This window comes from Camelus dromedarius, chromosome 22 (genome assembly GCF_036321535.1).
Source record: "Camelus dromedarius isolate mCamDro1 chromosome 22, mCamDro1.pat, whole genome shotgun sequence".
Lineage (NCBI taxonomy): Eukaryota > Metazoa > Chordata > Mammalia > Artiodactyla > Camelidae > Camelus > Camelus dromedarius.
Genome location: NC_087457.1, coordinates 20,038,183 through 20,062,830, shown reverse-complemented (window position 1 = coordinate 20,062,830; position 24,648 = coordinate 20,038,183). Strand labels below are relative to the sequence as shown.

At 38.8% G+C, this 24,648-nt stretch overlaps 1 protein-coding gene across 9 annotated transcripts in view; it reads left to right on the top strand.

Moving 5' to 3' along the window:
- The window catches only part of DLC1 (DLC1 Rho GTPase activating protein), a 416,507-nt gene that overhangs the window by 239,061 nt on the left and 152,798 nt on the right, over positions 1–24,648 (top strand). The window contains exon 1 of one of the 9 annotated variants that reach the window (XM_064477494.1): positions 17,405–17,642. The exons of 7 other annotated variants lie outside the window; for them this stretch is intronic. In XM_064477494.1, the coding sequence (XP_064333564.1) occupies positions 17,504–17,642 (139 nt within the window). In that variant the 5' untranslated portion in view covers positions 17,405–17,503. Of the gene's footprint in view, positions 1–17,404; positions 17,643–24,648 lie in introns of those variants that run through there. One more of the 9 variants, XM_031440201.2, reaches the window with a different exon arrangement.

The following is a 24,648-nucleotide window of genomic DNA, read 5'->3' as shown; positions in this document are numbered from 1 at the left end:
CTGCCCTCCTTTCTATTTTCCCTGTTCCATCAGTAAGGAGCCCCAGCAGGAGACTGAGGGTTGGGGAAACGATAGGGCTGTGAGGATGGGTAGTTTATTGCACCGTCTGCCTCCCAGGGAGTCACTGCTGGCCCTTTCCACCCAAGTTTCCAAGTTCTGACAACCATTCTCTCCTCTTGCCTTATGGCTTCCCTACACCTTTACAACAGTTCTGTTACTAAACTCCCCTCAGTTTGCCCTGTGTACCATGTTTCCTGTCAGGAGTCTCACTGATATACCCGCCAGTACTTTCTCTTCTTTCTATTCCTTTGTGTTGGTTGGCTGGTTGGTTTGTCTAACTTCAGCTACAGCAGACAGCCACAGAACCCCTTCTAACTCTGGATCTTTCTACTTCTACCTAGATGGTGCAACTGCCTTTTTAAAAATAGGGATGAGAGGCAGAGAGTGATAGAGGGAGAAAGAGAGAAAAGACTTATTTAGGGGAAAAAAAGAGATACGGACCATGTTTTTCTTCATCCTAAATGAATATAGTTTCATTTAATCACATGGGGAGGAAGATACCTACTAGTATGATTTAGAGTGTGCTCTCTACTGCCTAGAAGCAGGTAAGCTAGAAAATTAGCACTGTATTTTAGTCACCAAAATGGGACTCTCTGAGCATATTTGAAAAGTAGTAATAGGGACTAATACGCAGTCTCTCTCATTCTGAAATTAAATTACAGATCATAAATTTTCTCAGGCTACATGGCAGCCTTTGGGAAGCAGACCACTATCATTAACCAAAAATGGCATTTCTTTTTCCTTTTCTGTTTTGAAAAATCTACTTGTTTTACTGGGTCCAACAATATCACCTCCTTAATGAATTATTTCCCAGGCAGGGTTAGTCCTAGATTTTCCTGTGCTCCTAGAAAACTATGTGTTTTCAGTTATACTCTTATCATCTTCCTTTGCTGTATGTTCTTTTCTCTAGGCTGTGAGCTTTTCTAGATCAAGAATATTGTCTTTGCATTCTCTGTAATTAAAACAGCTATTAGTTCATGGTGGGTGTTCTATAAAACGTGTTAACCAATAAATTATAATTACAAAGATGCTTTGGCTTCGATCTTACGCATTTAGAGTTAACATGGTTCTAAAACTTTGACTTCCTCTCTCCCCAGCTCTCTCCATTACTCCCACTACCCCAACAACTGCCAAATATCTCAGCTAGGTAATTAATTAATGATGTTATTCGGGGCTCTATCCCATACGAATGTGTAAAGGGCACCATTGAGAAAGATGACTTAGAATCTGACTCTGGTTACATTCCTTGGTCATTTTTCTTAGAATGTTTGTTCTCCTGCCTCTAGGTTATTTAGTTGGCCAGAAAATGTTAAAAATCAAGATAATGAATAATTATAGCCTGAAACACTTGTGAAAGATAGCTTTCAGAAGCATATAACAGATTCATAGTCTCCCCAAACTTTGTGTTGTGGCTAGTAAGGCAGAATATAGAAATCAAACACTTCTTTGTGACGCATGTGTGAGGGAAAAAACAGGGTTTTCATAATTTCATTCCAAGCTCCTTGTAAACATACTAAATAACAAAGCCCAGACTTGGTGCCTTTTGGTATTAATTTTCTTGGCTGCTTTTGACCACTGAGAAGGGAAATGCATATGACCAAAAAAAAAAAAAAATTGAAATGCAAAGACTTTTTCCAGTCCGATCATTTCTTTGATTCAGAGAATTAATTACTGGTGCGATCTATTCCACTCTAAGTCATGTTCCAATATTGACAGATCCGAAGGGATTTGTTGAAAAAGCAAAACTAGGACTGCTCTATTTCAGAGTTCTTCTTTGATAGACTGCCCTATTTTATGTCTCTGTTTTAGTACAGATCAGATTGATTTTAGTGCCGTCTCACTCACCAGACTGTAAGCACCCTGAAAGATGGAATTTTGTTTCATTCAGCTCTGTGTTTCCAACGCCTGGCATTAAAGTAGTTGCTTTATGATCAGTAAATGAATGAATAAATGAGATATTTTTTAAAAATCAACAAACATTTTATACGCACAATACTCCCAAAGCCAAATGTAAGATCTGAGCATTCTGTTGTAGGTGAAGCACTTTCTGGTGAGGCACTTTCTGTAACTGCAAAGGCCCTCAGCTGTTTTACAGAGTTGGGCAGGGTCTGAAAATTGTCTTTATCAGGCCAGGCTGGCCTTTGGCCAACATTCCAAATTCTTTATTCCCTTTTATTCTTAGAAAATGAATTTCATTATTTTTTCCTAATGGCTTATAAATACTCACTTATTTCACTTTTCTTAGTATTATGGTCTCTGCTAGCCTGCTTTTTTATGCGAAAGGAATTTAGGGTATGCCCACACATAACCTCTCAGTTTTTCTGAAACCTAATGTAAACTAATCCATGAAAAGTTGGCTGTGGTTGACTGGGCTGTTGAGAGGAAACACATTAGCTTTCAGGTATCAAGGAATTCATGAAAAATATAAGTAAGCTATTCTTAACTGCCAAAGATCTTGGATTCATAGGGTATTTTTCAATACAGATAATTTTTTTAATCTGTTTCTTAATGTTCTACTGGTGTTTCATTTATTACTAAGTAGCTAAAACAAATCCACTGTATCGCCAGAACCAATTAAACGTATTTCCTTTTCTTCTCACTTATATTGCAAGCACATGATAATTTTTCTTTTAACAAGATGCAATTTAAATGTTACCTTCTGCACTTGGGGTGGTTGTCCACAGGTGATGTAGTGATTCCTGTGACATATTTCTGTTCATGAATTATCTTCCATATCAGGCTGTGAGCTCCTTGAAGGCATAAACTCCACATTTCATCTTTGTCATCCCCTCACTCAGTGTAATATCTAGCACAGAATAGATGTTCAAGAAATACTTTTAAATCAATCCATTCATTTGACGTATCAAATAACTCATGCAGACAGTTAATCTCCAGCCTATCAGTGACTAGCTTTTCATGGTATTTGACAAGCTTCAGATTTCTTCCTCCAAAAAGTCTGTGCACATTTTGCTCCCCCACTTTATCTCTCAAAAGAATGGCTATCAGCATTGAACAGGAGGTGATGAACTGCCAATACAGGCTAATGAGGCAGTTTTTCACTTCCATGATTTAATTGACATTGACCTTTTATCAGTAGAAAAATTCATTTGCCATTTTCAGTCTCCCTGATTTATGGAAGGGCTTCTTTTTGTCAGTTATATTTAAAAAGCAATAGAACTTTCATTTAGTTTGAAAATCATATCTGATCATTTCTTAGATGCCTCCAAATATTTACCTTTATAGAGTTCTCCATGCATAGTTTGCAATTCAGTTACTTTTATTAATAGCTTGAATATTTACACAAATACATACCCACAAGATAGTTGTACATTAATTCTCATTTCTTTAGAGAGGTGATTTTACTTTGGAAAGGTACATATAACAAGGTATTACTTTGACCTGTCTGAGTATGAAATGTTAGGTTTGAAATTCTAGGTTTGAAATATTAGGTATGAAATTCTGCTGATGTGACTGTACTTTTCTTCTCTTATTGACCCTCCATTGGTTTGAAAGACTTTAATTTGTGTTTCTATAAGCAAAAGTTTGCGATCAATATCTCTTTCAAATGGACCCATATATATTTCTGTTTTAAAATTAAAATATGATTTTGAGATACGGTTTATCTAAGCAGGGAATCCAAGACAGTTATTAGCAACCATAACAAATCATCCAATGCCCGAGAAAGGGCTGGTGCCCATATTGTGTGCAGTCTGTCCAGAATAATCTGGCCATTTCAGGAAAGTGGATCATGGGTCTAAGTAGCTACTTTGTCTTGATACTATTATCAGGTAGAAATAATCTTACAAAATTCTACAAGTGATGTTTAAGCAAAATGGTCATCAAAAACCCTCACTTGACCACCAAATTGAGGTTTTTCTTTTTGTTTTTAAAATTTTCTAACCATTGAGCTTCCCCAGGAAGCACATTCCAGTGACTCCCAACTGCTAATGTTATAAACTGCTTCTTTTTTTTCTTCCAGTTTTATTGAGATAGAATTGACATACAACACTATATAAGTTTAAGGTTTTACAGAATAATGATTTGCCTTAAATACATCATGAAATGATTACCATGATAAGTTCTGTGAATATCTATCATCTCAAAGATATAAAATAAATAGAAATAAATGTTTTCTGGTGATGAGGATTTATTCTCGTAACAGCTTTGATATATAACATACAGGAGTGTTAATTATGCTAATCATATTGTACATTATATCCCTAATACTTATTTACTTTATAACTGGAAGTTTGCACCCTTTGACCGCCTCCATCCAATTCCCCCTCCCCCTTAGCCCCACCTCCATCCCTGCCTTTGGTAACACAAACTTGATCTCTTTTTCTATGAGTTGGTTGGTTGGTTGGTTTTTAAAGTATAATTGACCTGCAACACTATGTTAGTTCCTGGTGATAAGCTTCTTAAAATAAATGTTTAATCATTCTTTTCTATGGATTTAAGGAAACATAAATGGAGGACAATGGTACAGTTCATCACTTCTTTATTTACCTTTTTAAGTCTGTGGTCTTCTGTATATTTATCCAAATGTTTTCCCTGCTGTGCTGTGATTTCCTGAAAGGAGGACATTTTCCCTGCACCTGTGTAGTGCCAGCCTTTTAGAGGGTTTTGGACTTAATGTTTGTCAAATGAATGGTTGAGTGGATAATAATATCAAACATTTACTCTGTGCCTGCACTCTTCTAAGCACTTTATAGATATGAACTCATTTAATCCTCTAGCAACCATATAAGGAGGGTGTAATTTTTTCCACGTTATGGAGATGACGAACCTGAGACTCAGAAAGGTTTCCTAAAATAACCAAAGTCACGCTATGGCCAAGGCAAGATTCAGAGCAAGCAACACAGGCTAGAGTGCATGCTCTTAACCACTATGCTGTACGTAGTGGTTAAGTGCCAAGACTCCTCAGGCTGATGAACAAATTTTTCCTTAATCAGACCTTACCCTTCCTTTCCAACCTTATCTCCCATCCTCCCCTAACAGGCACCTTCCGCTGTAACCATGGTAGCAACCTCATTTGCTCCTGAATTTGCTTCTGCATAACTTGACCTTTGTTCTTCCTGCTTCCCTTCCAGAAATTAACTCCCCCATTCCCCAAGGTCTTATTTGGGTTCCACCTTCACCAGGAAGTCTTCTGTGACAACTCCTGCTCATATTAAGTTCATAGTTTTTGAAATGATACATCTACAGCATATATAGTCTATACCTGTCATTTTCATTCTTAATCATATGTGGCTTGTCATTGTCCATTGAGAGTTTCATCTCAGCCTTGCCTTCCAACAGTCTTGTAAGCATCCTTTTAAAAAGCACTTGGCACTGTGCTGTGCAGATAAAAGGGGGGTATTAAATTAATAGACTTTATTTTTTAGAGCAGTTTTAGATTCACAGAAAAACTGAGTGGAAAGTACGGTTCAAATTATATGACATTCTTTTAAAGGCAAAACTGTGGACAAGGTAAAAAGATCAGAGGTTGTCAGGGATTGGGGAAGGGAGGCATGAATCAATGGCGCACAGAGGATATTTAGGGAGGGAAACTACTCTGTGTGATGCTTTAATGGTACAGCATATAGGCTTTTTGGGTTGGCTTCTTTCACTTACAAATATGCATTTAAGGTTCCTCCATGTCTTTTCATGACTTGATAGCATGTTTCTTTTTAGTGCTGAATTATATTGCATTGTTTGGATATACCACAATTAAAGGAGCTATCTAATACATTTTTAATGTAAAAAATTTTTAAACTCATTGATCATAAAATCTATTACACACACCACTTTTGTTAGCTTTCATCCTTTCTTCTTTAGGCAAAAGTAACTGCTCTTAGCCACTGATTGTGATTATTTCATTTCTCCCGTTCGAAATTTCTTCCAGTTTTCAAAAGGAAAATACTACTACTAAATATATTATCAACAGCTGTTATTTATTGTGTATCTTCAATGCAGTCTCAGAAGAGACGCTTCCTCTACCTTATCTTTAATACACACCAATAAAAATATGACCAAAATTAGTAAAACTGCAACAATTCATATAGTTTATATGATCTACATATTGCTGTCTTTATGCCTTTGCTCCTAAAGTTTACTGTCCCCCAAATACTCCTTATTTTTTTCTCCAAATCACACACTTCCTTCAAGGACTCATTTAGTGCCACTTTTTGTGCAAAGCCTCCTCAATTGCTCCACTCTTTGATGAGCTATTTGTTTAAATCAGACAGATTTCATTGCTCATCTTATATTCCACCCTTGAAAGGAGCAGCTTGTGTGCACTGTGACCACCGCCACTCTCCATCCTAACCCATGGCCAGAGTCAGTTGGACTGGGGTCAGGCAGGTGGGGTGAGGGGCACATGTGACTCAAGGCCAGAGAATACATTGAGTAACCAGTGGACAATCTCTTTCTCTCCTCCTCCTCTTCCTCCTCCTCATCCTTCTCCTCTTCCTCCTCCTCATCCTTCTCCTTCCCACTCCCTTTCATTCAAATTATGAGCCAGAGACTCAATCAACTTGTAACAGATGCTTTGGCTGAAAGTTCACATTAGCTGTTAGGTAGAGTCACAGAGGAAACCATTCTGCAAAGAGTAGCAGGATAGTGGGGCAAATGAGCCAAGAAAAAAAAAGAAAAGTTAGAGACAATGCAAACTAGAGAAAGAGATGGAAAAAGTAGCCGCTTCTATCCCAGATGACTCCCAAGGTGTCAGCTTACAACTCTCAGGAGGTCCCCACCCCACATCTGCAGGATAACTCCATATCCTCACATCTCAGGCTTTTAGATGGACCTAACAAGAATGAGTTCCTTCCACTCAGATGATTAGCCATCCTTCTCCAAACTTCTATTGAATACAATTAATATCAAAAATAGTCTATCACTTAATTTTACCTGACGTCTTGCATTATTTTCTGCTTCATACATGTGTGTGTGTGTATATATATATGTATATGTGTGTGTGTGTATATATATATATATGTATGTATATGTATATAGTATATGTAGCTTCCAAAATATGTTATAAGCAGCCACAATGAGGAACCATGGCATATTGGTCTGCTGTTTGGTTTGTTTTATTCTAAAAGACCTCGCAAGAAGTACATATATAGTGGATGTTCAATAAAATTGTATTTTTTTACAGTTATACTGCCTTTTTAGGCTACAGAACTATAATTACCTAGCAGCCCATAGAAGACATCACACCTCTTTCAGCCCTACTCAGCCACATCAGTACCATCATATCTCGTATTTATGAGACTTGTGGATTGATTATTTTCCCCTTGACCAAATAAACTGTCTCCTTTTAAGATCACTTAACTTCATCCTGACCATGCCACTCGGTTTTTAATTTGCATTGTAATTTGTTTGAGTCAGTTCCTGTTCCCTCAGCAATTTCATATTTTCCTTAGACTGTATTCACATTTCCTCATTCCTCTAAGTATAGTCAGTAAGATATTAAATAATAAGAGCTAAGAGTGTAAAACTGGAAGAGGGAGGAATATAAACAAACACTTAGGGAGTGAGATAGTTGATACATTTTAAAAAATAAAATACCTTTAAAAGGAAAAAAATTGAATTCTACTAGATTTAACTTGTATTTTATGACTTGGTATTTTTTTATTTAAAAAAATCACATGCGTTTGTGGGTTGTGGGGGCATTTCCATGACTTTTTTCCCAAAGACCACCAAGGACTGCATTCCTGATGCAATTATGAAAACAGTAGCTTTCATCTGTGCAAAACAAAGCTCAGCCAGGTGACCGCAAGGACGTAAGGCTTTTCTTATTTTGTGAAAGTAAATTGGGAAGCTGGCTTATTTATTATATTGTGAAACTTTCATTGTTCAGTAATATTTTAAGCACCAAATTTGGGGGCCTTGAAAAAAAAAAACAAAACAAGTCTTCTCAGTCTAACTAGTGACCCTGACTCTGAGTTGGCACTCATCACTCTGCAGCTAATCAGGAGCCATTCTCCCAGATGGTCCCTGACAGCACAGCATAAACAGAGCAGTGACTCCATCATCCTCACATGCAATAACTACCCTGGACTTTCTGTGATGTGGACAAAGGGACTGTGACAGAGAGATGTTAGAGATGTCTTTTCAAATGGAGATATTCTGACAGACAGACAAATACCTTCAGGCGTTCTGAAAGTGCTCCCATCTGGAATGGAAGCTAGTTTTTAAAAAATAACTGCAGATCACAGATAGCAAGACTTTTTCCTGGAGGAAACAAAATACAAAATTTCAGCAGAGGGTGTTTAGTTAGATTACAGATAGAAGTTAGAAGGAAGCCATAGATGCATTCTTCCCCCCGTAGAACTTAAATGAGACAGCACAACTCTATAGGAAGAATTCCACATCTGGAAAGTCTTTGCTCCATCTGTGGTAGGTTTCCAGCCTCTTGCTCTTTCTCTACAATTTCCCATGACTTCAGCTTACCTCCTTTTTGTTTTCTTTAGTGAAATTATTTAACTCTTAGGCATTTCAGGTTTTGTTTTGTTTTGTTGTTTTGTTTTTAAGAGGAAGGAGCACAAAGGAACACCCCATAATGTTTTTGTGATTCTCTAAAATTTAGCCTGGTTTATATTTCTTTAAGTGTTTAACTATGTAAGTGATAGGGATGGAAAAAAAATAAAAATCAAAGTGCTGGTCAATTCTATGGGATTATATTTCAGAAATACATTAGACAGCACTTTGATTTTTATTTTAGTGGATTTAACATTGGTCTTAATCTTCCAATTTGTGAATTTTATTTTGTTTGCCTCAAATAATAGACATTAATATCATAGAGCACATAGAAGTAAGATTACATATTCATATCATAGAATTCATTAACATCATATTTAATATAATTAAGAAATATTGTTTATGATTGAATCTTTATCTCACTAAATCCCTTCCTAAGCCTTAAGTAAGTTACATGGCAATGATGTTTGGCTTTTCTGTCCTTGTCTGTCCTTATACTTTCTTTTAGGAGTCTCATCCAAATAAAGATATGTCTGCACAATCTCTAGCCCTATTTACTCAGCCAAGTTCCCCACCTCATCTCCAGCCACCCCCAGGACTCCATCACAGGACTGCTCACACTCTTCACATCCTGCTCTTTTCTACTTCAGTGTCTTTGCTAATTCTGTTACCTTTTCCTAAAACTTCCTTTTATGCTGCCTCCAGATTGCCAGATACTCCTCCTCTTTGAAGGCTTCCAAGATTTCCACTACTCTAAAATCAGCCCTTTTTCTGGGAACTCTCAATACTATATTTGAAGTTCTCATAAAGTTTTTATCCCTTTGTGCCCTTTATTATGATGATTAAAGCTTATTTTTCATATTATATAATAAAATTCATGTCTGACTTATCTTTAAATGTCTCACACATAAAGAACATTTAATAATTTTTGATTGAAAGAAAAACGGCATTTCAATTGAAAATAAAAGTGTACTCTTTTAATGCAAGGTTTGTTAAAATGTGCCTCAGAATGTTCTAGAATATTTGTTTTAAAATGCAGATTCCTGGATTCCTCTAGGACTCCTGAATCAGAATCTCTTAGACCCAAGAATCTTAAATGTAATGTACTATCTAGGGAATTCTTATCCACACTAAAGTTTAAGGATCATTGGTTAATGTCAATGAAACTTTCCAATTTAGTCTTCCTCCACATGCATGTAAATTTCAGTATAGGTTTCAAAATTTGTACTGCATAACAAAATCCTAAGGCTTAAGTAAAATGATCATGACACTGAATGGTTAGGGAAAGGTCGTATTTTATTGTAAATATAACCAGGAATATTTCTGAATATCTTTTTTTACCAAATAGTGTGCTGGGCTTATAAAACTCTTTGAGACACTACCCTCCGAGAGCTTATGGTCAAGATGAGAGAAAATATACACACGTGAAAAGTTGATTGAGCAAGCAAAGTAATCAGAGATGCCCTGTTGTGTCATACAGTTTCACATATCTGCCATGAGCCATCCAACTCATTGCCCAATCAAATAAAAACAACATTTTAAAGCAGTGGAAATAATTCCAAATGCAGACATGATAGGAGGAGATAAAAAGAGCAAAGACTTTGCATTGAGGAGCTGGGAGTCTTGGTTGTCCCACCACTCACGTTCAATAAGGAGATGTTTATTTGGACCAAGTTCTTGTTTTAGATATAAATTCCTTTACAGCCCTACACCTTCCCCCTCCTCTCCTGGGACTAACCCTCATTTTGGAATAGCCCAGCGAGTATTGTCAAGCCCCCGACAATAGGATTTTCAACTTCTGTGAGATGGGGGATATTTGGAGGTGAATGAGTCCATTGTGCAGTGGTGACTCTGGACAGTCAGATGGAGGAAGGACTTGGATGACTTAGGGATAAGGAAGCGAGCTCAGTATTGGAGATGTTCAGAGAGAGAAATGAGGAATAATATAAACAAACATACCTAATTTGCAATTTTGGAATCCTAGATACAGCCCATGTGACACTGACAAATCACTACCATATATTGGTGACAACTGATATAAATATTATAATTCTTTAGTAAATCTACAGTCTTTACTTCCCCTCAGTGGAACCTATTATCCCTACTCTAGGTTAATCCAAGTCCAGCCATCTTTACTCACTTTCTCTCTCTTCCCTCCACTAGAGAGCCAAGGGCCAGGGATAAATGGGGAAAGGACTGGGAACAAATGATGTTGATATGTGCTGCTTTTCCTGCCTCTTCTGTTTAGTTGGCTCAGGATTTCCTTGTTCTAGACCCTGAGGACACATCCCTTGAAAATGCTTCCAGCATGCTGGGCAAGGTAAGTAACAGCAGCTAAGTGGCAAAATGGTCAAGAGACTCTAGACATTTAGGTGAGAGAGGTCACCTAGGCTGGAGTGATCCAGAGAGGATATGGGGGAAGTGAAAGCTGTGAAAAACTGGAAAGGAAGATCTGAGACATTTCTAGGCAAGGCAAATCGTGTTGGCAAAGTTAGGCTAGTGGAATGCACGAGGCAGGGTGATGCAATGGTGCAGCCCAGCCAGCTGGAACACTGAGTTTGTGTTTGGAAGGGGAGAAGATTGGAAAAATGGGATGAGTCCAGATTCCAACAGGCCTCAGAGAGTGATTATAATTTTCACTAAGAATAGTAAATCTTTTAAAATTAATCAGTGGTATTACCCCATCTGCAAAGAGGTAATTTTTTTTTTGTCCCAATCTCAATATAAATAAACCTAAGATAGCTAGTATGAATTGAAGTAAATACAATTTAAAAGCAATTCAGGTTGTTAATACTATAGTGTAAATCTGAGTAAGCGGAGAAATTACAACACTGTAATTCTATGTCATAATGCTGGACTCCTTTAATTACTAATATACTAGAACTTTACACTGTGAAGAATAAAGAATAGGAAACTAACAGGATATAAGAAAGAATTAAAAATTAAAAGAAAATGAAGAGTAAGTAAAAGGGAATAATTTCCTTCTAAAGTTTTTACTGTATCTAAAATTCATTTTACCATTAGACAGCCTGTTCTTTTCTAAGGAAATATAAATTACAGAAGTATTATTTCTTTAGCGTTAGCATTGGTGAGGTATCCTTGTTGATTTTCTGTAGAAATTAAAAATATTTTAACCTTCTGAAATCATAACATAGAAGAAAACTTGAAATCATTACATTACAAAAAATTCTAGGAGCATCACTACTCCCTCTTCTCATTCTCTAATAGCTTTTGTTTCCTGTCTCTGCCAAAAATTCCAGCATAGAAAATGAGTCAGCTATACAAAAAAGAAAAAAAAATTGAAAAGGGAGTAAACCAAAATAAATAAATATTTCTAAAGAAACATATTCAAAGCAACTGGGAAATAGCTTGAGGAAAATATTAAAATGGCCAACTATTTTACTAATAGTTAAGATTCTGTTGAGGTATTGTTTAGAAGTGGAATGAGACTATCTATCCCAGCAGAATCATTTGACCTATTTGTTCCACTTCAGTAGGAGAGCTGGCCCCACCCTATATGAATCTGACATCCACCACCACCATCTCCCCCACTGGGCCACACTCAGCATCTAGTCAGTCCCCTCTAGCAATTGTGAAAATGCCGTCCCAAGACTGCAAAGCTGTCAAGGGGAAAGACTGAAGTAAAGCTTTTCTTTGTCTTAGTCTGCTTTGGCTGCTTTAATACCATAGACTTAGTGGCTGATAAACAACAGAAATTTATTTCTTACAGTCTAGAGGCTAAGAAGTCCAAGATCGAGCTGCAGGCAGGTTCAGTGTCTGGTAAAGTTTTCCTGGTTCTTATCTTTCTTTCACATCATTCACTGTCTTCTTGCTGAGCCCTTGCATGGCAGAAGGGACAAGGGAGCTCTCTGAAGTCTCTTTATAAGGGCACTAATCCCATTCATAAGGGCTCCACCCTCATGACCCCTCTAAAAGCTCTACTGCCTAACACCCCTAATACCATCACATTGGGGATTAAGTTTCAACATATGAATTGGGAGAGGTGGGGACACAACATTCAGTCTATGGCAGTTTCCTTTCTCATGAGCAAGGTAACTTTTCTCAGCCCAGGTGAACTGTGTTTCAGAAAGCATAGGTAGTAATGAGATTCAGTAATTGAAAAGGAAATAAGATATTGTTGCATCAGTCAGGAAGAAAAGGAAGTCTTTCTCTCTTTCCTTATATTTACTTCATGTTCTGTTACACCCTTTCCTTTTATGCATCTATGCAACAATATGCCCCCACAAGTTGATTTTAATCCGAAAGAGTATCTGAAAGTGTGATTTTGGTTTATATCAGTAGTTGCAGAGAAACAGCCTCTGAACTTTTTTGATCGCTAACTCCCATCAGTAAAACTTTCTGAGCATAGAACTCTAATATATATGTTTATTTATAAATTAGATCATAAATCACTATACTTGCATACTTTATATATTTGGCAAAAATAGAAATATTTAAAGAACTACATACATAGCTATAGATTCTAAGACTTTCTTCCTGCCTTCCAAGGAGAATCTTGTCTGCCCCCAGGTCAGAGATCACTGATTTGGAGAAAATCGTCATCATGGTCTATTGGTCTATCAAGTATCAATAGATACCTGGTAGTTAGTGTACACAACTTTGGCTGGAACCCTTTGAAAACGTTTAACAGAGTTTACCACAAGAGAGATTCTCAACCAAATTCAGTGTAACCTTTAGCATTCCAAATGCAGAAACAAATTAAGAAATAAAATTGCCACTTACACCAGAGCAAATGTACCAAGATGGTCATATTAAATAAACAAAATGCAAAACGAAACGGTCATTGGCAGCATGTAATCTACATGTTAGGTGTTACTCACTGGAGTATACAGGAACATTTACACATTTCTCAGAGTTTCAGAACCTTCATACTATGAATTCTTCTCTCAGGCTCTTGGATACCTATATAATGGAAGAGAACTCCTTTTGTGGAGTTATAGCCCTTGAGACAGACCTATGATGCCAGGGTAGACACTGTCATTCACTAAACCTTCTGTCCTGTTGCAGGGGCTGGATCACTTACAGGGCTTAACCAAATGGAGTTTTAATAATTTCCTTCCTGTACCAAAGACCCAGATCCCTGTGTGGCAGTGACTCTTAATAAATGTTACATTTCCCATCATTATTCACATTATTCTGAAAGAACCTACCAACACTTTGGGTAGTCCTAAATATTCTAATTGCTCCAAAGAAGGCATAAATGAGTTGAAGCAGCAAACAAGAGTGTCCATAAGACCAAAGTGGATTTATGTTCCACAAGCTTGGGAAAGAAGTTGTCCCTGCCATTAGATCAAAGCACAGGGAACCTAGAAACACTATAAAATTAAAAATGTTGTTCATAGTAAGAAGATGAAATTTATAAATCAGACAAAATTAGATTAAAATCTGTAATACATTACTAAAGTGGAATAGTTTTCTTAGATGGAAAATACCAGGAAGATACTTAAGCCAGACTTTCCAGCTTAATATACTGACAAGAATCTCTGCTCCCCAGGGATCGGGAAGAGTTTGCAAAGCTTTCCTAGGTCAGAGAGCAGCTCCACCCATGGCTGAAACTAGCCCTTTATCACAAAAAGGAGCTGAGAAGCAATCAGAGCATAATGTCACTGTTCTCATTGCTCTTATAATTCCCAGTGGGATCTTGAAAAACACCAAGTGACTTCTCATATTCCCACTTCTCCCATCTGCCAAGCTGAGACCAACACTAATTATCACATACTGTCCTCCCCTCTCACAGTGACAGGAGACTTGGATCATCTCAAATTCGTGGAGATAAAACTTAAGGAATTATTCTGTAAGCAGTGGATTCTGAAAAGCACACTTTCTGTGTGGAATATTTCTAATGGCCAATAAATGCAGACCATGAAAAATAAAAATAATTTAAGGCTGACTATATATTAGAAGGTTTTTTACACCATATCTCTGATTTGTGGCCAAGATTCATTCATAAGGACTTGAAAAGCCTTGTGATGAAATTTGGATTTAATGAGTTTTCAGAATTGAGGGGCCAAGTTGCCAGCCCTACTCTGGGCTCTGGGAAGATCAGTAATGAAGGGTCACCTTGCTTGAAACCATTTAGTTGTGTTCCTCTTCTCCAATAATCTGTCAATAAAAGTTACATTTATGTTGGTAAATTTCCTTTTTAAATATAAAAACCTTTTAGAGATTTTGGGTTTGTGGATTATTCTACCTAATGGAATCTGTACTTAGGATAAGTAGACTTTTCCAAGAAGCTAAGTATTAGGAGTATTGTCCTGGAACGAGAGTGCTGCAGAGGAGGAGGAGGGTCATTCTGGAACACTTTGGAGATCAGATCTGGATGCTCCATCATTAAACAGTATGCACTGACTTGGTCTTGGCTCTCCTGACTTGTTGCCCTTCCGTTTCCATAGCTGGGATCACCTAAAACCCATCTGAAACTCAGGCTTCTTTCGCACTGTGGGTCCAGTGGTGGTTATTTGACTGCGATTATGGAGCTTTGGCCCAGAGCTTATTATCACCTGAGCCTAGATAGCTCTTCACTATGACTTATTTCTGGCCAATTGCTATTGGGAGGTTAATTAGCTCTGGATGCAGACAGCTCTGGGTATGAACTTTGTATCTGCCAATTACTATTTGACCTTTCTCAATCCTTTTCTCTCTGTGCTTCAGCTTCCTCGTCTCTAAAGAGAAGATAATCACATTGGTAGTGGTCTATACATGAGTCTATAGCCAATGCTAGAAGAGTTTGTGGTGCATCATAGGTACTCAGTAAATGCTATTTCCCCTTTATTGCTTCCCCTTCCTTTTTGTGTTTGGGTAAAGGAAAGCTTTGGGTTGTTATAGTCAGTCACTCGGCATGACTCAGATAATCGGTTGTTGATATCCATGCTGGAAATGATTGTATGTCATTGACTTTGTCATATGGTTCTAAAAATTTAGCTGAGGTCAGTGCCTAAGAGGAGTTAGGAATCCAGGCTCCCTTTTCCTCCTTTGTGCTCCTTTGCATATTCTTCTATGATAGAATACATCACACTATTTTGAAATTGTTTGTGGTCAACGTGATTTCTCCTTTTCAAAGACAGAGCTGATGTCATTCATCCTCAGTGTCCCCATGCCTAGAACAGTGTGTGGCTCACTACTCATGCTATGGTTGCTTCATGCTGCTCCTCTGCAAAGGGGTCCACATAGACCTGTCCTGTTCAGCTTGACCAGGAAATGAGTCAACCTGCTTCAAGGTGCCCAGACTCTTTAAAGCAGAAACACACACAGACAGAGACACACACATACACACATACAGAGAGACTTTGGGTACTTCATTTTAAAATAGAACTGGGTATTAGAGATCAAATATTTTTGTGATTTTTATCGAGGCTATTCACTTGGAATTGTCTCCCACAGGTACAGAGGTCTACGTACTGCAGCAGTCGGTACTTACTACCTCCTGATCAATGCCCAACCCAATGATAAGGCAAAGAAGTAAATATCTACCAAGGAGTACATTCTCGGTTGGAGAGACTCATGAGTGTGAACAATCTGGGAACAATACATGGGTTACTAGTAAGCAGTGGTACTAGTGTTAGTTACAACTCGTGAGCACAGCTGCAGTAATTTAATTATCATCCTTTGTATAATTCAATTTTCAAAGTTGATGGGAAGGAGGATGCATGCTGTAGAAATTCAGACATGGGATCAGTGTGGGTTGAAAATGATTTCATGTTTAAAATTATTATGAAAATAATTAATGAATAGCATTTGCATGGTGCCTTACTGTGTATGAAGTGCTTTTACAGCATTATATAATTTCACAAAGGTTATGAACTAGCCCTTAGGTACTATCTGATGCCAATATTAAGCTTCCATGCCAAACCTTGAAAGTTTTAAGATTGGATTTAGGGGACAGTGAGAAAAGAGAGGATTATTAATGCACTGAAAGGCAGAAAATCAGTCAAATTATTTGGCAAAGAAATAGATTTATTTGGCATTTTAGAAGCTCAGAAACATACCTTGTAAAAGAAGCAGTTGGCCCATATTCTGATTTAATGACACTTGGCACTTAAAAAAAATCTTTTGGGCAGAGATTTTGATGTGCAATTATAATGATGAAGTTGGCTTACTTGGAACTAAAAGATTCACAAAACCAGGGGACATTCGAACCTTAGTTAGGGGCAAAACCTAGAATTATCTGATTAAACCACTGAATATAAGTAGATGTAAGCATAGTTAGAGGGGAAATATGAGGAGCTGTTTAATGTTTCCTTTAAAACTCAGGTGTCTGTTTCCTAGACGGAATCTAGACTGATCTGAAGATTGCTCATTACAGCCATATCTCCTTCCCACAACCACAGCCAAAGGCTGAACTTTCTGTCCCATAAACAGCCTAATCTACAATCAGGAGTCAATAAAACGCAAATGAGTTAATCAAATTCAAATGTAAGTGAGAATTAACCTTGAAAGTGGAAGAGAACCCTACCTGCCACCCCTTGTCTCCCTCCCTCCCTCCCTTTTCAGCCTCCTGCCTGGCCCTTCCTTCCAAAATGCAAGGGTGCCTGGCTTGCCAGGGTAGGGGGACAAGTTATTGAGTAGACCAACAGCCATGCTGTACCAAGTCAGGTTATTGGATTACACAGGAAGCTAGAATCATCTAGACAGCCACGAAGGCAGATCGAGAGCTGCGCGAGGGTGTCGTTGGCTCATTTGTAAGCCTTTCCAGATGTGGCAGCCGCGCGGGCTTGGCGGCGGGCCAGGCGGCCGCCTGCAGTCGGCGCTCCCCGGGCCGCAGCGCGAGCCGAGCCGCAATGCCGGGTTCCTGAGGGTGCGGGGCTCGCGCGCGGCTCGCTCGCCCCCGGGCCCGGCGCGCACGCAGCCTGGCCGCCTGGCACGGCGACAGCCCGCAGCCGGGGAGGGACCTCTGCAGGAGCAGCCCCGCGGCATGGTCACCGCGCCAGGGCGGCGCTGAAGTCCTCTGTGGCTGCAGCGGATGGGGGACCCTGAGGTCCACGTGATGGCGCGGCCCCTGAGAGCCCCTCTCCGGAGGTCTTTCAGTGATCACATCCGAGACTCCACGGCCAGAGCCCTGGATGTCATTTGGAAAAACACCCGAGACAGACGGCTGGCAGGTGAGGCGGGAAGGGGGGAGGGTGAGGACGACGTCTGAAAAGGAAAACAATTAAATATATAGACACAGTTATTAATTCGGATAATGAATGATTTCATCAGCTGGATAAAGTTCATCACTGTCATGGCAGTGATTTCAGTCTCTCTCGTTCTAGCATTTAACGTATGTGGAGTGGTTTGGGGTTTTGTTTTGTTTTGTTTTAACTGCAACGCCTCTCTGGTTTTTGATCTGATTATTTCTAGATAAGGTTTAATGAGAGAGTTGTTGTTCTAACCTTGAAAAGAAAAGCAAGGTCCTTTCGAATGTCAGGAAATTAATGGTGATGAACACCACAGGCAAAAGCACCGAGGTCTTTTGGGCTGGTGAGGGTCAGTTATGAAGCTGGTCTGGCGGGAGGTGGCCTGGTGTGTGTGCAGGAGGGGGGCCTAGGAGGCTGAGTGGCAGGGGAGTGATCTGCTCTGCTTGGTGAAAGCCTGCTGGTATTTCCTCTGGCAGCCTAGGGCTGCTCTGAGTTCCAAGAGGGTGTCAGGTATGCTAGAGGCAGACGTTTGAAATATAATAAAACATAAATACAGTCAGTGTGCAATTCAAATGTTCTAAGGCTCATATGACAGCGACCAAATGCAGACTGTTTGAAGGGGTACACTAAAGAAACAGGAACTTCTGCCTGATTCTGGTATTAAGAATATTCATAAATTGATATAAAATAGCATCTCTCAATAAAAATAGAAACCTCTCTGAATCCAGGGACGGTATCCCAGTAGTGTTTGATGGCTCCTTCTGTTTGTTCTCTAAGTCTGTACATGTAATGTCATCTGCATGGATGGGTCAAAAGATTATGTTTTCTTAACCTTTTTGGTTGATCCAATTGTTTTCCATATACAGAATGAAATTCTAAATGGTTAAAAATATCAGAAGTGGCCTCCAACTGTCAACCCAAATTTCTGTGCTGTGTGTTCTTGATAAAAGGCCACTTGACTTTGGCCTAATTGTCCTGACATGACTTGAAGAGGTGAAAGTTAAGGTTTGTGATTGTGATGAAGCAGATTAGGGAGATAACCTGCCAGTTACATATCGTTGTAGGCTGTAAGTTTGTCTCAAATGCTCACAAAAATCTCTCTCTGTTAAACTAAACATTATTGCCCAAAATGAGGAGAGAGTAAACAATGTCAAATCTACCATAAGGTAGGGGAGAGAGAGTAAAATATTTTGAATTTAATCATTCTGTTATGGCTTTAAAGTAAAATATGATACCTTGAAGAAATCCAACTTTATAGTATGTGTTTTTTTAAGGTGGATTATCTAGTGATAACAATTTCCAATTGACCAGAGGAAGTTTAAGACATAAGATATGGGAATATAAAGTCCTTGACTATGATTGGTTGATTCTTTTAAAAAATGGTTGCTTTATTGTTGTTTATCTTAACAAATACATTGTGCCAGATGGAAAGATTCAAGAAATAATGTCTTATTAAAGATAACACAAAAATATCTTATTGTGGTTTGGTGTTTTAATTTGAGACTAAGGCTGATTAAAATGCTTCTGCTTCCCATGCTTCCTCTTATATTTTCATAAATGAAGAGGTTTTTACAGCTGTTGATCTCTTTGAATAAGGATATTATCCGTGGAAAGTTGCTGTCTCTGTCTTGTCATCTGACTGTTACATGTTAATGGTCTATATGGAGTCAGTCCGAAATACAGCATTGAATGAAGATTATTTAGAGAAAGATAGTTACTTTTTACATGTAATGAGAAGTTAAACATTTCCCCATCTCTAACAGCAACAAGGATTTTTGATTTTTGCTTCAGGTCCACTGAAGGAAGAAATTCTTTATACTGTCCGGTTTCTCTAAGGCAAATATGACCTCTTGGGTAACTCAGCACAGTAGAATGTTGAGATACAATGCTTGAAAAGAGAGGACTTTGGCTACCACAGCTGACTCTGATTACTGGGGACTCTTTGTCCTCCCCTGTGCTTGGCGTGCGGCTCATAGCTCAATCAAGTGGAGACCGATTTGGTACACATCCATACCTTGAGTGTACTTCCTTTCCCTCAAAGTTCTCTGCACCCAATCGTCCCAACTGACCAAAGGCTAAATATTAGCTGCTAATTATCCACAAAAAGTCACTTCTCTAAACATCAGATACAGCCTTTCTTTTATATCATACCACTTTGCCCTTACTTACAGAACGGAGGGTAGTAGAAAGTCCAAACTTCCTGCTTCTCTTACGTTGTTAAATGAATGAGGTGACAGGTAAGAAGTGTTTAGCAGCCTCTGGAGGGAGATACTTCTCTTAATAGTACTTGAAATGTTACTTCCATGAGGATCATGACCTTGATGACTTTCATCAAGTTTCTCAAAAACTAATCTGAGATTTCAGTTTCTTTCAGAGGTTTTACCTGACCAGAGTGGCCATGAGACAAAGTTTTATGTTTCCTTGTTAGGTATTTTTCTCTTTCAATCAGTTTAGCTCTCTGTTTGTCTCTGTCTCTCTGTATCTGTTTCTCTCTCTCTGCACGCACACATGCACACACATGTGCACACACACACCCCCCATAACTTAACAGTTCCTAGCTCTTCTACCTCAAGTGATGTAATGTACGCAAACCATCATTGACCTTTTCCTTGCCCTAAACTCCCTTACATATAAAACAGGGATTCCATCTGTTATTTTTAAGAATCCAAAGCCTTAGATAAACAAAATACAGAATTGCTGTATTGAAGGAAAAGGCCTTCAAGCCATGAGGAGGGACAGAACAGATTGTCTTAATTGCATCCTCCTCCCTATGTAAGTGCCTTTTTCTGCCCAACCCCGGCCCGCAGGAGTTCTCTCACTCCTACTCGCTCTCCAACCATTATTCCCAGTCCTTGTCTTCTTTCCTAAAAGCATAGGATGGCACTACATTTTCAGGGCATTAGAACTTTGAGGTTAACAGTGGCAGACAGATGGGGTTGACAGCCCTTCTCTGGGCAAATCAGACATCCATCTTAATGCCTCTTCCGTGTCCTCACTGCTCCTCTCGGTGGGAACAGGGACATATTGGCTTCAAGGAGCATTTCACGTCTTAAAACTTGGTGCCCCTTAATCCTTTCATATAGGGCTTCTGCACCTTTGTTGTGCCAGTGAATCTCTTCAGCTTTCTGGTGCAGCCTAGGGACCACTTCTTCCAGAATTATATTTTTAATGTATAAATAAAATATATAGAATTATAGCAGAAATCAGTTAGAATGAAATATAGTGATCACAGTATTCAAACCAAAATATTTTGACATGGCACTGTAACATGAATGAATTCTGTCACAAGATATTGTGTTTAAAATACAGGGAAATAAATATAAATTCAGTGTTTTTTAAAGATACCAGTGTGCAGATTCTTATTGCTCAGCTATAATTTATGGCATTAAACAGTCATCTTTGATCCATCTTCTTGTCACCAATAATTATAAAAAGTCCTGGGGAGTGACACCCATATCTGGGTGGCCAACATGCAAATCTTCAGCCTTCCTGTTTGGTGGCTGAATGAGGCCAGCAACATCACATGAACATCGGTGTACAGAGAAGCCACCATCATGTGTGATCTGGGGAGCGGGTATGACAACTACTCTAACTGGGGAGGAAGGATGAGTGTGGATGATATTTTGTGATCTCCACAACAACTGTAATGTGATTTGGAGAAGTCTGGTTCCTATTGGTGACAAAGTCACAGGGACAGCTAATACCATTGCATGTGCGGGATGGCAGTTTGTCAACATTCATAACTGGAAGAAATGCTAAATTTCAATTAAAGTTTAGTGACAATAAAAATGTAATTTTCCCTCATCCAAGTTCATGGATGCCTTGAATTCTATCCATAGACCCTAAATTAAAAATCCCAACTTAATACTTACAGTGGCTTTCAAATACCTCTAGTCAGAAGTTCTTACAGACTGAAATGCTGGGCTCTCATACATGAGAAGGGTGGAAATCTTTGATGTATATTTGACAGAGCTCCACAAACAAGTCTGGACTGACGTATCAATAAGACTGCCTCTGAGGAAAAGGGAAAGAAACTAAAATTCAGATGAGAAAGACAGAGAGAGACTGAAAGTAAGGCAAAACCCAGACGACCTATGTACCATAGCTTTCATCAATTTGGAAGTGGAATGAATACATAAACCAAAAATAAACTAAATATTAGTTCTTATTTAACAACATCTAATAAGGTAAGAACAACTTCTATAATATAAAACTTTTATAAAACACACTGATTTTTTTTAAAGTATTCAACCTGTTCTCCCTATTAAGGAAACATGACATAAGGGGAAAAATTCTAAACACTTATGAAACATGTGTCACTAGTTCCATTGCTAAACATTTTAGAGAAAGAAGAGAAACTAAATTGCCTATGGAGTAGTCAGGAAATTTTAGACCAGTCTCAGTCCAGGTGAGGTTCAATGGACATAAAATAAATGCTTCAAGTATCAATATTAGGTTGGAAACCCTCGCCCTGGGTGTTTTGTTGAGTGTACAGCATCTTCTGTCTTTTGTGAAATAGATTTTTACATTTCAGCTGACCAGGTCTCCAATTCACCAGCAAAAAGAATGCTTGACATACTGTGTAGCATATTGGTTCTCCGTGCAGTAGGGCATCAGGAATTCTGGCCCATTTCCCATGACAGGCAACCACAAATACTGACTCCTGTGAACTGTTTTCTGCTCATTGGTTCACCGTGAAAAGCAAGTAAGGGCAAATAAAATGCCTTTTAACCAAGAGTGATGTATGCCTCAAAATATGCAGACTCCTCCAGTAAACAAAGACTTCTCTAGATGTGTGCAACACGATAGAACATTTCAAAGGGCCTGAGAGACAGCCATTAATGAGGCTTCATGAGACATGGTCACATTCCTGGAGAAGGATGTGAGCACATATTAAATTAGATATTACTATTTCAATAATGAGAAGCATATTGATGTTGAGGCCAGCTTTGATGAGAAGAAGCATAATATCAAGTCTCAGAGAGCTGGCTGTGACATCAGACTGCCTGTGTTTGAATCCTGGTTCTTGTGCTCAGTAACTTTGGGCAAGTCAGTCTGTTCCTCACCAATATAAAAAGGATAATGGTACCTGTGTCATAAAATTGTTTTAAGGATCATATGAGCTACTGTGCAAAGTACTTAGAAGAGTCATTGGCATAAGTGAGCCCTCCATCAGTTTTGGTTGTTTTAACTCCTTTTTCCTTTGTGCCCTGCTTCCAAAGAAGCATCACCACTATAGTGTGACACCTCTATAATCTGCCTAAGCCTTTGGGGCAAAAGTATTTCAACCAGTCCAGAAAATGAGAAGATAACATTTTGATGGCAAATGGGATTTACTTCTGTACCTTTGGAGCAAAACAAAGAAGAATCTAATGAAGGTGACTTTGGGGCAGAACTTGCTGAAATCCAAAATGAAGTGGCTTGAGAATAACTGTTCACGCTGCGATGAGGGAATCAGTCCTTGCATACGTGTTTGTCAGGCTAGATATACAATATCTGAGAGTCTTCCCAAGCGAGTTGGAACCTGCTTGGAAATTGCTGTATAGATGGAGCCAAACAAGGGAGAGAGAAGCGGCCCAGCACGTGGCCCAGCTCTGCCATGGGAAAACGTGTGCTCAGCGTCAGGACTGCCACTCGAAAGGGATGTTTCCCACACCTCCCCTTCTGGAGGGAAACTTCTGTAACTTTCTTCATTTAGAATAGTATGTGTGAGCAGTTTGCATAGTTTTCCAAAGGTCAGTATAATTGCAATGATGAGATGCGTCCGAAACCAAAGGCTTGGTAGGAGGAGTATATTCATTAGTCACATGGGAAGCTGCATCGTGGAGCCAAAACTGGATTTGAGCTGCATCGTGGAGCCAAAACTTTCCAGTGGAAAGTCTCTATTCCAGTGGAATGATTAAGGAATAGACTGAAGTTAAACTTGACATTGTATGTGTTTTCCAATTTCTGGTTCTCATCACTTCTTTTAAGAATGATCTGCATTCTTGAAGAAGGAGGATGTGCCATCCAGAAGGTGTGTGTTGGAGATATTTACGTGCAATGATGATGAGTTCACACTGATCCTTCTGTGCTCTTCCCCCGTTGCTTGTGAACAAACACGGATGTTTTTGAGGCATTTACTTGGAATTATTGATGAAGATCTAACCATGGAAAAGACCAAAGTTCTTCATCCCCTTAATAATCACACTCACAACTATAGTGTTGATTTCTTTTCTCAGGCACAGCCAAAGATTAGGCAGGTAATATGACCTAAACTTTTTGTAATACGAACTAAATGTGGCACCCAGCAGTAGGTAGCTATTATCATTGGATGCTTTAACAGTGACAATAAATATAATAACAAGAATTCAGTTGCCATTTGATTGCCTAACTAAATAACAACCTATGCTGAGAGTTCTAAAGGCACTTTCTCATTTAATCTTCAGAATAATCCTGAGAGATATGCACTACTATTTTTACTCCCATTTAAGTTAGGGTATTTTTTGGTAGCACCTTAAAAATCCATTGGTGAGTGTCCATGGGCAAAACTCAAAAATGTTCAGAATCTGTCCATCATCACTAGTTAATCTTACAAATATTCATTGAGGACCTGTCGTATGTAAAACACCATGCTGGGCACTGAAGGACACACAAGGCAGACACAATCCCTAACCGCCAGCCATGAAGATGACATCTGAATTCTATCTTTGAATTCAGGAGGGTCCCAGCATAGGGAAGGTAAACTCTATTTCATTAAGGAAGAACTAGACAGTGTCTTTTGGACACTGAGGGCTGTTTGAAACTCATAACTGATTTGTTCTTTAAACCAGTGACTCTTGGGGGAATGAGAAAAGACACATTTGTAAGGGGCAGTATCAGAAAGAACACATGTGGCTTTTAAAAATACACTCAATCCATTTATTGTTTTCATAGTGCAAACTACATCTTACAAAATGCTGAAGATAGAGAAAGAAATCAAGGGTGGGAGAGAGGGATGGGACATGAG